This window comes from Pristis pectinata, chromosome 25 (genome assembly GCF_009764475.1).
Source record: "Pristis pectinata isolate sPriPec2 chromosome 25, sPriPec2.1.pri, whole genome shotgun sequence".
Lineage (NCBI taxonomy): Eukaryota > Metazoa > Chordata > Chondrichthyes > Rhinopristiformes > Pristidae > Pristis > Pristis pectinata.
This window is the reverse complement of record NC_067429.1, coordinates 8,166,840-8,183,901: the sequence shown is the minus strand read 5'-3', so window position 1 is coordinate 8,183,901 and position 17,062 is coordinate 8,166,840. Positions and strand designations below refer to the sequence as shown.

The 17,062-nt window shown below is 43.0% G+C and overlaps 1 protein-coding gene across 5 annotated transcripts in view; it reads right to left on the bottom strand.

The window, feature by feature from the left end:
- LOC127583114 (TANK-binding kinase 1-binding protein 1-like) overlaps positions 1 to 17,062 on the bottom strand; it is a 108,811-nt gene that overhangs the window by 85,175 nt on the left and 6,574 nt on the right. For 2 of the 5 annotated variants that reach the window (XM_052038875.1, XM_052038876.1), the window contains exons 2-4: positions 7,301 to 7,545; positions 784 to 903; positions 82 to 186 (exon numbers count right to left, since the gene is read on the bottom strand). In XM_052038875.1, the coding sequence (XP_051894835.1) occupies positions 82 to 186; positions 784 to 903; positions 7,301 to 7,525 (450 nt within the window). In that variant the 5' untranslated portion in view covers positions 7,526 to 7,545. Of the gene's footprint in view, positions 1 to 81; positions 187 to 783; positions 904 to 7,300; positions 7,546 to 8,508; positions 8,628 to 9,529; positions 9,638 to 10,020; positions 10,117 to 17,062 lie in introns of those variants that run through there. The other 3 variants (XM_052038877.1, XM_052038879.1, XM_052038880.1) reach the window with 3 other exon arrangements.

Here is a 17,062-nt window from a genome sequence, read left to right as displayed (position 1 = left end):
AGAAAGCGACAGAGGTATTAACTCACTGAGATGCAAAGCAATGAATCAGTCGCAACATTGAATTACAGAGCGGTGATGTACCATTTCTTCCAGCTGGTGATTGAGGTCTTCTTTCTCCAAACGTATCTTTTCATAGGCTTGAATGACCTCATCCAGGTGATCCTCCCTCTCTTTGCTGTCTTGAAGCTGAAAATTAATTAAAAATCATCATCTAATTGATGAGATACACGAGGGAATCTACCTGCTCAGAGGGGATATAGTACTGTACCAAATCTAATACACCCTTCATTATTATATCTAGGCTGAATATGTTTTAACTGTTCTTTCTAGGAATAGGGACATCTCTGGTATGGCCAACACTTATTGTCCCTTTCTGAAAGGGTAGTAAGCCAGCATGGTGAACCACAGCACTCTGTCTGGTAAAGATATACCCATGGTGTTGTGCAGGGAGTTCCGGGGTTCTGGTTGAACAGTACGATGAGGAGAAGATTATCTGCACAGCGATTGGTCAGGATCTGGGCTACACTTATCAGCATTTGTTCCATAACCTTCCATGCCTTGGCATTTCAAGTGCTCATCTAGTTATTTGTCAACTGTTGTGAGAATCTCTGCCTCCACCACCTTCCAGGGCAGTGTGTTCCAAATTCCAGCCATCTTCTAGGTGAAAATATTCCTCCTCAGATCCCCCCCTAAACCTTTTCCTCCTCACCTTAAGCCCATGACTTTTGGTTGAAGGGAAAAGGAAGGGGAGGCACATCCACAGACTTTAAACAAAGCTCAAACCTGATTCCGGAGCTGGTCCAGCTGTTCCCTCAGACGTCTGTTCTCATTGCGCAGCAGAGTAGCATCGAGCAAGCCTTGGGGTGATTTCCTATCGTCCCCACATTCATTAGAGAAGGAAAACTGGAAAGTGAAGGGAAAGAGAGCTGGAACATCAGCCATTCAGCTCCTCGGGCTTGATCCATTACTCAGTAAGATCTTGGTTGCTATAGCTTTCGGTCCCATCTCCATGTTGTCCAAAATACTTCTGGTTGTTTACTCAACATCCACTAACATTTGGGAGAGAGAATTCTTCACATACTGCCCACTCTCCAACTTTGTTCCTCTCTACCAGTCATGGCTTAGTTAGTAACACGTATGTGTCTGTAGAAGGATGTTGTAGGTTTAAGCCACATTCAAGAGACTTCAGCACAAACATCTCAGCTATCAACCTAATACCAAGGGAGGGCTATGCTGATGGAGATGCTGTTCCTTGGATAAGATCATAAACCAGGGCCACATCTGCCCACTTCAATCGTTCTATTTGAAGAAGAGCAGGGGAGTCAAAGAGAGTCAGACTCATACATTATGGAAACAGGCCCTTCAGCCCAACCTGCCTGTGCCAGCCATCAAGTACCTATCTATTCTGAACCCATTTTCTAGCATTCAGACCACAGCCTTTATGCCACAGTTTTTCAAGTGCTCACCTAAATACTTATTAAATGTTGTGAAGTACCTGTTTCCACCCATCAGTCAGTGTGTTCCAGATTTCAACTACCAAATGGGTGAAAAAAATATTCTCCTCCAAATGACCTCCAAGTCAATCTCTTAGTTTAAGCCTATGCCTTGTGGTTATAGGCACTTCTGGCAAGGGAAAAGTTTCTCAGCATCAACCCACCCGCAACCCTCATTATTTTCTACACCTCAATAAATACCCCTCAGGCTCCTCCACTCCGCTTCCCTCATAGCTGAAACACTCCATCTCAGGCAACGTCCTGGTGATTCTCCTCTCAACCATCTCCTCAAATTTACTCTTTAAATCAACACCATTGAAGCAGGCTATCAATTCATGATCATTGCTGTTTGTGGGAGCTTGCTGAGCACATTAACATCCACATTTTCTATAGTAACTATAGTGTTAAGTGCTTTGAATCTTCAGTGAAAGAACCCTACAAATTCAATTCTCTCTTCCTTTGCATGCCCATATTCACAAGGGTCATTGTACTGCACTCATGTGGAAACCCACGCTACTTTTCTTTCCCCCTATCACTTTTTGCCCAACAGTCTTGGATCAAATAACTTGGGCGAGGATCAGAGATCTAGTCATTCCCTCCCTAAACCGTGCAGTTCGGTTCTACATTAGTGTTCCTTCTACTAATTAAGGTAAGCTGCTCTGTCAGACCCGTAAGTGTTAAAACGAGGGAATGGCCTTCAAAACTCTGTCTCCACCATCTAATTCCCTGTTCCTTGATCACCTACACATCAACCCACCCCTTGCAACCCTTCATTCACCCCACCATCAGCTACCCTGTACTCTGCCTAGGAACCCTTCCCCCAACTTCTCTACCTCCTGAAACTATACTTCCTTCTAAAACCCATCCTCCTCAATCAAGGTTTGATGCAAGAACATGTTAAATACTGCATTTATATATCATTTTTGACTCCTTTTTCGGGACATGTCAAATTGTTTTTACAACCATTTGAGGTGTAGTCATTATTGTAATGTACGAAACGCCGAATTACACTCATCAAGCTTGCAGAAGGAGCAATACAATAACCACCTGGGTAATGCAGTTGAGGTTACTAATGTCAAGAGAGAGTACACTCTCAAGGGCAAGACCCTTAACAGTGTTGAAGAGCAGAAAGACCTTGGGGTGCAGGTCCATGGCTCATTGAAAGTGGCTACACAGGTAGACAGGGTGGTTAAGAAGGCTTATGGAATGCTTGCATTTATTAATCGAGGTATTGAGTATAGGAGTCAAGAAGTTATGATGCATCTCTATAGAACTCTGGTTAGGCTGCATTTAGAGTATCGTGTGCAGTTCTGGTCACCTCACTATAAGAAGGATGTCGAGGCTATAGAGGGGGTGCAGAGGAGGTTTACTAGGATGCTGCCTGGATTAGAGGGCATGTGCTTTCAGGAGAGGCTGGACAAACTTGGGCTCTTTTCTCTGGAGCAGCGGAGGCTGAGGGGTGATCTGTTGGAGGTGTATAAAATTATGAGGGGCATAGATAGGGTGGACAAGCAATATCTTTCTCCCATTATTGAGAGATCTAATACCAGAGGGTATGCATTTAAGATAAGGGGGGTAGGTTCAGAACAGACGTGAGGGGTACGTATTTTACTCAGAGAGTGGTGGATGCCTGGAGTGCATTGCCTGATAGGGTGATGGAGGCAAACTCATTGGGGGCTTTCAAGAAGGGCTTGAATGGGCATATGAATGAGAGGAAGATAGAGGGATATGGGCATTCTGTAGTCTGGAGGGAATAGCTATGTCAACGCAACATTGTGGGCTGAAGGGCCTGTCCTGCGCTGAATGTTCTATGAGAAATGAATTCTGGGCAGAACATTGAGGACAACATCCCTGATCTTCTTAGGACAGATGATTAAGTTTTAAGAAGGATCCCAGAGGATAAGAGACAGGTGGGAGCATGAATGGTTTAAGGATGTAATTCCAGAGTTTAAGTCCTGGACAGATGAAGGAATGGATGGCAATGGGTCTAACAAATGGTTGGGGGTTACACAAAAGTCCAGGACTGAGAAACAGAGAGTGTTGGGAAAGATTAGGAGGCCAAAGTAGAATCCAGAGATAGTGAAGACCATATTCATGGAGGGATGTGAATGACAATTTTAGAATTGAGAGATCAGAAGATAAGGCAGGTATTGTTGCTTCTGCTGAAGAGTTTGTTATTGATTGATAAGTTGACACAGTTTTAAAATCAGACTGCAAGAATTGTAATGCTATAATCTAAAGCCACACAAACTAGAGCCACGAGCATCTGAGTCCTTTGACTATGCTGGCATAAATATATTTGTGAATTAAACAAATATATTTGTAATTTGTAAATCTTTGTTTGGGTGACCCCAGCCCCAAAAACCTATTTGCTAATTCCCCCATGCCCAACGCACTTCATCCCAAATTTCCCTGATTGGCTGATTGCCCACAGTTGCTGGGCTTTCCCTCACGTCTGAGATGATTGAAGAGCACAAAAACTGACCCACTTTCGCACGCTCACACCGTAACCTGTTCATTCACTATATTTAGATACAAGTACAAGCTCGCCTGCTTGCTGACTGCTTCAGTTGTAGCTCAGGGGATTCCAACTTTAATGAAAGGAACTTTTTGCTGAAGCAGGAAGGTTAAAATCCCTGTGTTAAGGAACTCTACGTGGAGGTCAGAGGGGTGACTACACAACACATACACTAAGTAGAGGTGGTGATTCAGTCCATTAATTTTACTGCAATATTACTGATTTTGCCCATACTTTCAAATCTTCAACTCAGATCAAACCAATTCAATGTAACTTAAGGTGAGAAATGGACTTTAAAATGTTTTCTCTTATAAGAGCTGAATTTGTCTCCTCAATATCTTTCCCTCAAGTTTGTCAGATCTTGTATCCCCTTGTTTATTTACATCCCTTCATTAACTGCTATGGTGCTGAGGAGCTAGAAAAGTGAAGATAGAGTCAAAGAGTAGTACAGCATGGAAACAGGCCCTTCGGCCTAGCTCGTCCATGCTGACCAAGATGCCCACCTAAACTACAAACAATCTGCTGAAGGAACTCAGTGGGTCGAGCAGCATCTGCGTGAGGAGAGGAATTGTCAATGTTTTGGGTCGAAACCCAGCATCAGCACACATATCCTGATATGGATGGTGTTGGATTCAACTGTTTTAATTAGTTTTTTAAACATGTATAATGTTTAATACACCTCAAGTGGCTGCACAAGGAATAGCCACTTCCTAACTTATTGGTTCATCCATCAGGTGAATAAGTGTTTTTTCATTGGTTGATTTGGCCACAGCTATCTAATAGGTTTCTTGATTGGACTATTGTTAGCCAAGGAGTACCTCTTATCTCAGATATAAAAGGTGTCGTTTTTTGTTAATCACTCACATTCCCCCCTGTCGGCCCTAGCTCATCTTTAGTTCCTTTTGTCACGGCTCATCTCCCAGTAATAAAGCTAGTGTCATGTGCTCTGTGACTGATTCTTTGTTTTAAACTTTTCCAATAAAACTTTGTGAAGCACCAAGTTGTTTTCAACTCATTCCTGGACTCTTGAAAGAACCTGCTTTGAACACTACAGGCATTCAGATAAAATGCCCTTACACTCATTGTCCTTTTAGAATCTTGTAACCTTTGTGTCCTTTGCATTTGACTTTTCTGTACCCCACTCTTACTTTTCTCTTGCCTAACTTTTGCTCTGGTCTCTGCTTTGCTTCCCTGTCTTTCTTCATGGATTCCCACTCCCCTGTCATATTAGTTTAAACCCTCCCCAACAGCACTAGCAAACAATCCCCACAGGATATTGTTCCCAGTCCTGACCAGGTGTAGACCATCCAGTTTGTACTGGTCCCACCTTCCCCAGAACCGGTTCCAATGTCCCAGGAATCTGAAACCCTCCCTCCTGCACCTCTGCTGAAGCCACACATTCATCCTAACTATTGCTGCTATTCCTACTCTGACTAGCACATGGCACAGGTAGCAATCTGGAGATTATTACCTTTAAGGTCCTAATTTTTAATCTATCTCGTAGCTCCCTAAATTCAGCTTGTAGGACCTCATCCCACATTTTTCCTATATCGTTGCTACTTACACACACCCTGACAACTGGCTGTTCACCCTTCCTTTCCAGAATGCCCTGCAACCGCTCTGAGACATCCCTGACCCTTGCACCTGGGAGGCAACACACCAACCGAGAGTCCCGTTTGCGGCCACAGAAGCTCCTGTCTATTCCCCTTACCGTGGAGTCCCCTACCACTATAGCTCTGCCACTCTTTTTCCTGCCCTCTTGTGCTGCAGAGCCACTCACGGTGCCGTGGTCCTGGCTACTGCTGCCTTCCCCTGGTGAGCCATCTTCCCCAACAGAAGCCAAAGCGGTATATCTGTTTTGGAGGGAGAAGACCGCAGGAGGCTCCCGCACAACTTTCCTGCTATTGCTCTGCCTGTTGGTCACCTATTCCCTAGCTTTCCCTTGGCCTTTAAACTGTGGTGTGGCCACGCGCAGCTCCAGTGCCGTCATGCGGTCTGTCAGGAGCTGCAGCTGGACACACTTCCTGCACACGTAGTCATCAGGGACACCGGCAGCCTCCTCGATTTCCCACATTGCGCAGGAGGAGCATGACACGGGTCTGACCTCACCTCCCCTGACTAAAAGCTTTGAGGAAAATAAAGAGACAGGAAAAGAGAATAAGAACCTACCCTCATCTTACCTTAGTGTTGCTCGCCCTCCTCACTGAAGCCTGGTGTTCACCAAAGCCCACACCTAGACAACCAGCAGCACTTTGACTAGACAGCAGCCCCTCTCAAAATAGCTGCTCCAAAATGGCCACTCTGCTTGACCCTAACTTCTTTTTATTAGCTGCTAATAATTAGCTATTAACTAACAATTAGCTGACTTACCTCTTAAATTCCTGCAAGTAAAACTCACAAGCAAGCAAGGAGACTCACTTCTTTTCAATTCTTCCTCTTTCACTCCAAGTCAGCAACTCTTTAGCCTCTGCCCCTTTACACTGAAGCCTCTTGAGCCAAAGCCTCAGCTTCCCACTCTGACACTGGCCCACTCACACAATGGCCGCTCCATACTCATTGCCCTGACTTATGAAGGCCAGCGTGCCAAAAGCCTTCTTCACCACCCTGTCTACCTGTGACTCCACTTTCAGTGAACCATGTACTTGTACTCCGAGGTCCCTCTGTTCTGCAACACTCCCCAGAGCCCTGCCATTCATTGTGAAAGTCCTACCTGGATTTGACTTTCCAAAATGCAAAATCTCGCACTTATCTGAATTAAACTCCATTTACCATTCCTTGGCCCACATACTCAGCTGATCAAGATCCCCTGTAATTTTTGACGAGCTTCTTCATTGTCCACTATACCACCGATTTTAGTGACTTGATTAGTTCCAGTTTATCCTTTTAAAGGGTACATTCTTTATTCTTTATTGCTGGAGGACTCCTAACCACCTGAGACAGCACAATATCCCACTAGCCGTCAGGAACAAGCTGAACCCATTTCTGTCACTTACTCAATGGCACATCTATCCAAAGGCAGCCCTACCAAGGCACTACTTGAAGCGGCAAATCCAATTTAAGTTCTCCTCAAGTGGGATATTGCAGTTGTCTACTGCTGGAATATATAATTCTACCACTCACTATTATCTGCACACCTTGCATCTTGGAATATCACTACCCTACAGCCTCACATAGAACAATTGTGGGAATGCCATGTTTTAATACACAGAGGAATTTCCCGCCAACCTCTTTTTCCAAGGTAGGACACATCTCAGCTTCACAAGGAATGAAATTAGATGCCGAGATTTACCTTGAGATCATACTGTCTGAGTTTCCTCTTCAAAGTGGAGTTGTCTCTCTCCATCCCAATCAACCTCTGCTTGATATCGTTGTAGGCAGTGATAAGGGCAAAGTGGGAAGCGGAGTGTTCCTCTCCTGTCAGGTCTGTGTTGGGGGTATCGACCCAGTCCTCCTCATCATGCAGTCCTTCTTGTGTCAGAATACTGATATCTTCTTCGAAGTTGTAAGAATCCATAGTAGGCAGTCATTGGGAAACTGTTACAAGCGAGATAAAACATATCATTTCCCTTTCATTCAAGTAGAAAATAGGTCTTGTATTTTATATAGAACACTCACACTCTTAGGATGATCCGAAGTGTCTCTCTCACTGATGTACTTTTGAAGTACAGTCGCGGTTGATGTACAACCACACAAACTAGGATCAGGTCACACAGCCCTCTTCCCACCCTTCCCCACCACCCACCCCTACCCACCCCACCCCCCCCATCCCCCAAGGCTGCTCTGCCAATTAATAAGCTCGTGGCTGATCTGATTGTAATCTCAACACTCACCCCCAGTAATTTTTCACCGCTTGCTTATCAAGAACCTAATTGCCACCATCTTAAATACATTCAAATACTTTGCTCCCACAGCTCTGAGGACAAACTTCCCAAACCTCACGGCCCATTGAAAGAAAGCAAAATGCCCCAACTGTCTTAAATTGTCAAGTCCTTATTTTAAGAGTGACCACTAGTTCTGGATTCCCCTACAAGAGGGGACATCCTGTCCACATAGATTCTGTCAAGACCCCTCAGAATCTTATAAATTTCGATCACGTCCTCACTCTTCTAAATTCCGTGGATACAAGCCTAGTCTGCCCAACCTTTCCTCACGGAGAAACGCAGCCGCCTATTTATGCACAGCAAGCTCCCATAACCAGATAATCTATTTTGTTGAAGGATATACGCTGACCAGGACACTGGGAGAACTCTCCTTCCCTTCTACAAACGTAGTCAATGAGATCTTTCACTTCCAATGAGAGAGCAGATGGAGACTCAATTTAGAGTCATAATGTTATACATAATGGAAATAGTTTCTTCACCCCACTGAGTCCTCGCTGACTATCAAACACAGATTTACACTAATCCCATTCTATTCTCCCCACATTCTCATTAACACCGCCAGATTCTACTGCTCTCCCACACACTGGGGGCAATCGACAGTGGCCAATCAACCTACCAGTCTGCATGTCTTTGGGATGTGGGAGGAAACCCAAGGAATCCCACGCAGCCACAAGGAAAATGACAGGATGGAACCGGTGTCACGAGAGCTGTGAGACAGCAGCTGTACTAGCTGTGTCCATTTACTGCCCCATTTTAAGACTGAAAATCCCAGTTCTCCCTCAGTAATGTGCTATAGATTCAAACCGAAAGCAAGGCTCACAATGCAGCCTGCTGCTTTTAACTCTTTCCTCTCCAAGTCAGAAAGTGTAGATCTCCTTTACTTGGTTCATTCTCATTCCATCCTTCCCCAACCCAATGATGTTCTCCAGGAAACATTTCAACATCTTCACACATCTACTCTTCAAATGAAGCTAGGGAGATATTAAATATGCTCCCAATGAGCCAGGCAACGTTGCCTTTGATGTTATCTTGGTGTATTTTACTCTGCCAACTGACTCCTCTTCCTCCCAACTCCCCATCCCACCTCCTCACTGCCCTTTCTTCTAACAATTACTAGTAATCAGAACAAAATCTGTTGCAAGTTGGCTCTCTTCACAACCAGATGCCACCTTGTCTGATTTACTCCACTCACTCGGTGTAACCAATATTTTGTACCATAGGGACAAGATTTCTAATGTTGAAAATAAAATCCTTTGGTAGCAAAAGGGTTAACCATTATTGGCACAGATCCAACCTTTGCTTGACCTTGCTGATAGTTTCTCTTGCTATAAATGATGATTAAAAATGGATCTTTGAAGCTGATTTCCCATTGCGACATTAAAACCCAATCCCGAAACTCAAACCACTTATAATTACTCTCAGCTCGGTAATCAATCTGTACAAAACTGTAGAATATTTTTGTTCAAAATTTTCAGACCCTTCTGTGTGCTTTTGTATAAAAACAAACCAGATGTCATGCACTGTAAAAGGCCTGGCTCAGGCTTTGATACTGACTGTGGTTTCAGTCACACTGAAGTTATTCTTGCTGCACTTTCACTTTCTAGTTACGGATTTACAGTGAGTCATTTCTCACTTACTGAAACTCCAGAGGACTGAAGTGACTGCACGTAGTAAGTAAGTAATTTTATACACACGGTGATCTAGATGGAAACGGAGCTATGCAGAGCCTCGGAAATCGGATGTTGAAGGAGACAGGAAGGAGGAGAAGGAAATGCATCTGTGAAGGGAGTTTCAGAGATGGAAGTCGGAGCAGCTGAAGTCTCTGCTATCATGAGAAAGGAGGGGCAGAGTCAATGTGACCAACTGTGCTTGAGAGTTTGTGAAGCATTTAAACTAGAAGTCATTAATACCATAATAGAATGATTCCACCATTGGACACATCATTCCCTCCCTTCAGCATTCTGAAGGGACTCTTTCCTTTGCAACTCCCTGGTCTGCTCTTCCAAGTACACCACTCCTCTTATATAACAAGGCCCAATGTAAACTTAGAACACCATCTCATCTTCCATCTGGGCACTTTGTAGCCTTCCAGACTCAATATTTAATTCAACATTTTCAAGTGACTCACTTTCTTGTGTCAATAAACTAGGAGTAGGTCACTTGGCCCCTCAAGACTGGTCCACTGCTCAAATTCACTGATCTTCCAAAAATGTATCCACATCCCCTTTAGATAGATAGATAGATTTCTTTATTAGTCACATGTACATCGAAACACACAGTGAAATGCATCTTTTTTGCGTAGAGTGTTCTGGGGGCAGCCACATGTGTCGTCACGCTTCCGGCGCTGACACAGCACGCCCACAACTTCCTAACCCATACCTCTTTGGAACGTGGGAGGAAACCGGAGCACCCGGAGGAAACCCACGCAGACACAGGGAGAATGTACAAACTCCTTACAGACAGTGGCCAGAATTGAACCCGGGTCGCCGGCGCTACGCTAACCGCTACACTACCGTGCCTTAAATTAAATCCCTCCAATGATCTAGCCACCACAACCCTCCAGCTTAGAAAATTCCAGAGATTCACCACCCCTTGTGAGAAGAAATTCGTACACGCCACAGTTTTAAATGACCTTCCCCATTCCCCATCTTGCATCTCTGTGACCTTGTTTGAGATTCTCTCACTAGAGGAAGCATCTCAAAATCTACCCTGTCGTGGCCCTTTAGGATCTTATATGTTAGAATAAGATTAGGCCATCCATCAAAAAACATTAATTCAGTTTTACTCTCCACCAGCACAGCGTGATCTGATGAGCATTTATAGGTTCCATTATTTGTGCTCACTCTCTCTCCCCATTAACCTATCAACCAGATGGCTTTATCAACAGCTTATCACCATGGCAACTCTGGTCCTATCCCAATCAGCTCCCCTTTTCTAAACCATCCTTCCCCCACCCTTTCTACAATGTAAAACTAACATTTTCTCTCTTCCCTAGTTCTGACCATTGTCCTACGACCTGAAACATTCACTCTGTTTCTCTTTCCACAGATGCTGCCTGACCTGCTGAATGTTTCCAGCATTTTCTGTTTTTACTTTTGGATTTCTAGCATCTTAAGTTTCTGATCTCCTGAAAGTTCTTATTAACTCTTTCCCCTGTCTTTGTATTCCAGATCACCATAACTCAGCACAGCAGTTCTGTCGTCTCAAATCTGTGCCCCCTGGTTACCAACCCTTCTGCTAATGGAATCAGTTTCTCCTCAAATCTTGCATCAAAGCTTACCATTAATTTAAACAATGGAAAATAAATAAAACTGCAGATGAAACAAAAACACAGATGCTGGAAGAATGCAGACAGTCAAGCAGCATCTGTGGAAAGAGAAGCCAATAAATGTCTCAGGACACAAAACATTAACTGTTCTAACTTTGCACAGATAATGCTCAAGTTAGAGTCATTCAGCACAGAAACAGGCCCTTTCAGCCCAACTGGTCCATGTCAACCAACATTCCCATCCAAGCTAGTCCCATTTGCCTACGTTTGGCCCATATCCCGCTAAACCTTTCCTATCCACATACCTGTACAAGTGTCTTTTAAATGTTGTTAATGTAACTGCCTCAACCACTTCCTCTGGCAGCTCCTTCCATATACTGATCACCCTCAGGTTCCCATTAAATCTATCTCCTCTCACCTTAAACCCATGCCCTCTAGTTCTCGATTCCCCAACCCTGGGAAAAAGACTGAGTGCCCCTTATGAAATCCTTCCAGCATTTGCTGTTTTTGCATTAATTTAAACAAGCCTACATGTAATAAAAGCAAAGATAAGGGTTTCAATGCATTGAGTCTGATGGAAATGCATGAATGGTCAGTGTTGTAGTGGTGGTGATGGTCTAGGTGTAATGGATAGGAAATAAGAGCTTGCACTGACCCCAGGATAAAATTGCTCACCAGTATCCATCTGAGACAGTGGCCAGAGAAGGAAATGTCACAGTGGAACGGAGTCTGTGATGAAGGACTGAAGACAAAGGCTTCAGCCTTCCAAATACGGAGCCGTAAACAGTCGTGTTTCATCTGAGACCAGATGCAGAAATGACGGTGGGCTTTCTTCCACTAGCAAACATGATTAACTTCAGGTAAAGCCACCATAACAATAACAAACCCAATTATTTTCTCCTAAAGCTTGAAGGTGAGCAAACAAATCCCTTCATACATAATTCAAAATTTTCTGGTCAATTTTAAACAGTCTTACTCAGACCCATTGCACCGAGAATATTTACGCATTCCCAATGACATTGAATTCTAGTGTCAAGTGGAGAGTTTCATAGCTCGGTCTGTCTTTGTCTCTTCTTCGCTCTGTCACTTCTGTAGAAAGTTGACCAGATTCTTTTCTGAAGCAGCCAATTCACAGAGAATTTGATATATTTAAAGGATGTCTGTCTAATATATTCATGATACTGTACAATAAACATTTCTCCCAATCCCTGGTCTATGAGAAGTTGGAGAGCTTCTATGCTCTTACCATTGATTGGGTAATGGATAATACAAGAATGGGGTCCAGGTTCAGTGAGAGGACCTGACCTCATTACTTGCTCTTAATTGGGCAATAGTTGGGTCTCCCCAGCTGGTCACCAGGAATCTGTAATGACGAGAAAGGAAAAGCACCCATGAAAATTATATGTTGAGCATTATTAGATACCTAGTATTGGTTTAGGTTTTTTCAATAATGAAATAAATACTTAGTTTTTTGATTATCACATGACAGAATTCTGCAATGTTCAGAATTGACAAAGTTATTTACATTTTCAAAGCCCTAAAGGAATCGTCTGATGGATTCGAAGTGAGAGGTGCTTGTTTTTTGTTTCTTTCTAGCATATAGTTTAGGAATTCATATCCTCATCAAGGCTGGGATGTCAAGGCTTGTCGTTAAACTTGAAAAGGAAAATGTTGCAACACTGAAGAGAAACAGCAGGGTGTGAGACTAATTGGATACATGGTTCAAAGACTGGGCACAGCCATGATGGGCCAAGTTATTTCTTCACTCTGAAATATTTCTGTTTTCAAATCTGAGTAGCAGAAATCATTGCCTTCCTGGCAATTAGATTATATGCAGATCATCAAAAATCTGCAAACCACCACTGTCCATTTAGTCAAAGGATCAAACAACTCTGGCTTAGTGCCTTTGTGACTCCCCTTCCAAATTACAGCCAGTTCAGTTATAATACGAGGCTTAAAAGTATTCCTTCCAGTGGATTCTGAAAGCCTAGCTGCCTTTGAGAAGTTCTTGGTGCTCAGTAAGGTGGGACTTCGAGTGTTTGGGCTAGAAATGGACTTGACAGTAAGGAAGATGGTTGTGGTTGTCAGAGGTTAGTCAGTTCAACCCAGAACATCACTACAGGAGTTCCTCAGGGCAGTGTCCTCGGCACAATCATCTTCAGCTGCTGCATCAATGACCTGCCTTCCATCATGAGGTCAGAAGTGGGGATGTTCACTGATTATTGGACAATGTTTAATTAAATTCACAACTCCTCAGCAAATGAGGTAGTCCATGCCTACATATAGCAAGACCTGGACAACAGGCTGATAAATGACAAGTAACATTCAGTCCACAAAAGTGCCAGGCAATGATTAGTTCCAACAAGAGTTTCTCACTACCTATTCTTGACATTCAATGGCACTACCATCACCAGTCCTCCACCATCAATATCCTGGTGGGTCACCACTGACCAGAAACTCAACCGGACCAGCTACATTAATACCAAGGCAGGTCAGGGGTTGAGTATCCTATAGAGAGTAATTCCCCCCGATACAGCAATGAAATCAAGAGCACAAATGGAATACTCTCCACTAGCCTGGATCAAATCAAAGCCCTAATCACTAGAGTTTAGCAACACTATGACCATTTTGATAACTTTGCACTAAATTGGATTTTTTTTCCAATTGCATTTTTTCTTGTAAAAATTGTGTTTAATTTTCCTTTGTGAATGCTGTTTATATGATGCTATGTGCCTGTGATGTTGCAAGTAGGTTTTTCATTGCACCTGTGCATACATGTACTTGTGCATCTGACAACAAACTCAACTTTGACTTTTGAAGTCAAGTCGAGTTTATTGTCATGAGCGCAAGTACAGTGAGACACAGGTACAAAGAAAAACTTGCAGCAGAATCACAGGCACATAGGTTCAGACAACACACAAAACATAAATATACATAATTTATATCGGACAGTGAAGAAAAAAAACAGACTGTGCTAAACAAGACATCCATGCAAAAAAAGACACAGTCAGAGACAAGTCCATGGTCGTGAAAGAGGTGGTCCGTAATGTTTCATTGCTGAGGTAAGATGAGTGTAATGCCGTCAACTCTCAAGATATTCAACACCATCCAGGCAAATTAGCCTGCATGATTGGCAGCCCATCAACCACCCTATGCATTGATTCCCTCCCCCACTGGCACACAGTGGCTGCAGTGTGTACCATCTACAACAGACACTGCAGTTGCTCGCCTAAGCTACACCGACAACAGCTCCCAAGATCTCACCTCGATAGCAGTTCTCATGAAACTACAGAAGTGTCATAAAAATTCATCTGGTCCACCTCCTTCAGGAGGAAATCTGCTGCTCACACCCAGTCAAAGTCAAAGTCGAGTTTATTGTCATATGCATGGGTACATGTGTGCACAGGTGCAATGAAAAACTTACTTGCAGCAGCATCACAGGCACATAGCATCAGATAAGCAGCATTCACAAGAAAACCATAAACTATACACAAATTTTTTTTAAGAAAGAACACAAATAGAACAAAAAAAGTCCATTTTAGTGCAAAGTGGTGATAGTGTTGCTAAACTGTAGTGATTAGGGTTTTGTCGGTTGGTTCAAGAAGTGAATGGTTGAAGGGAAGTAACTGTTCTTGAACCTGGTGGTGTGGGACTTCAGGCTTCTGTACCTCCTGCCCGAAGGTAGCTGTGAGAAGATGGCATGGACTGGATGGTGGGAATCTTTGATGATGGATGTTGCCTTCTGAGGCAGCGCCAATCTGGCCTATATGTGAGTGTAGTGATTAATATTTAACTTCAGGGAAAATAAGGGATGGACAAATAAATACCAGCATTCCCAGCATCCATAGCCCATGAATGAATAAAAAATACACTGAACCAAATGCTATGCCGCCATCTTCTCGCAGCTACCATCGGGCAGGAGGTACAGAAGCCTGAAGTCCCACACCACCAGGTTCAGGAACAGCTACTTCCCTTCAAACATTCAGTTCTTGAACCAACCGGCACAACCCTAATCACTACAGTTTAGCAACACTATGACAACTTTGCACTAAAATAAACTTTTTTTTGTTCTGTGTTTTCTTGTAAAAATTGTGTACGTTTAATTTAAGGTTTTCTTGTGAATGCTGCTTATCTGATGCTATGTGCCTGTGATGCTGCTGCAAGTAGGTTTTTCATTACACCTGTGTATACTTGTACATATGATAATAAACTCAACTATGCAAAGAATTTCCCATTTCTGTTACAGTGTAGGGTTATGCTATGAACAGGGTACAAAAACATCAAGCCAAAAGTATCTGAAGTGTTAAAGTCACACATTGAATCATAGATACTAATTGCAAGCATTTTTAACTCAATCTGTATGTTTGACAGGAGTTTTTTTTTAAAAAAGTTGTTTTATAGTCCAACCAGTTTTACTGTAAACTGATCACTATGTGGCAGAGCCACCACCCGACCTGATACCATGGGCATCCTGCCCAGTGACTAAGGGAATGTCACCACATTAATTCTGTGGCTTTATTCTAATAAACCAGATTTCCTTCATACGGTTTGCAGAGGAGTAGAACCAGTGACTGTCTGTGGGGTGCCTCCAAAAACTGGTTACTGCAGTACAGCTCTGGCAGAACAATTGTAATTCCAGGTTACTAAATTACAGTCAATTAACAACAGGGTTAGGTAAAGAACCAAAACTTTCCAATGAAGTTAAAACACAGAATTGGCTGTAATCTAATTGATTGACTGCAAAATGGCCTCCTCCTGCCCCTACATTCAGCCAATATGTTTCAAAGAAAAATACAGAGTCTTCATCAATGATACCCTGTTGTTTTTTTCAAACACATTTAGTCTGTTTCCCTCACTGACCATCTCAAGCAGCAGTCACTATTCGAGGGAAGGCAAGAGAGACTACAGGTGCTGGAATCTGGAACAAGAAAAACCAGAACACTGCAAGAACTCAGTGGGTCAAAAAGTGTGGGTCAACATTTTGGGTGGACACTCTGCAACAGGACCATGAGGGAAGAGGAAAGAGTGCCAGTATATTGCAGTACAAAGAGGGGTGGGAGAGAGGCTGGTAGCTGACAGGTGGAACCAGATGGGGAGGGGATGATGGGTAGATGAAACATGGGGAGGAAGAGGCAGGTAGAGGAATGAATGGGAGAAGTGAACAACTAGCTAAAGGAATCTGAATATTTGTTTCCAGATGCCAATCTGGAATTTGTCTTTCTCCAACACTTTGTGTACATGCCATTGTTGTGTTTTAACTGCAAACTGGATTAATGTTTCCCATTCCCTTAGTGTCATGTTGACCCATAAAACTTCCCATGCCAATTGAATGCTCACTAGTCCAAGTCCTAATCATTTCCCACACATCTATTTGAACTTGGCATCAGTCTTTGAGTTTAATGAAGTGTGTGGCAAATATTTGCCGATGATAAATCCGTCTGCAGAACCAAAGACCATCTTTACTGGTGTGAGAGTTATCGAAAGTGCTCACTGGGACATTGCATAACACAACTGGAAACGACTGCCTAAAAACTTCAGAAAAAACTATGAAGTATTTATTCAAAACAAAAATTATTCAAAACAAATTCTGAATAGTAAACTTTAGATGCCAGCTTGCAAGCAATGACTGATAATCAGCCCTAGTGGATTAGATGATTTGTTCAAAAGCCCTGTGAATTTCAAATTGAAGCAACTGACATCTGTCAATTATGAACACCATAAAAATAGGTTATACGGCAGCTTTAACTGACAATATCAGGATTAGGGCATCTATCCAGGACTAAATACTGTAGAAAAATAGAGCTCACTGCATGCAACAGGCAACTGAAGAGATATACACAACAGATAGAGTATGCAGAGTCACAGCTGAAGAGTTACATTCACACATTGAAGCAACTTAACC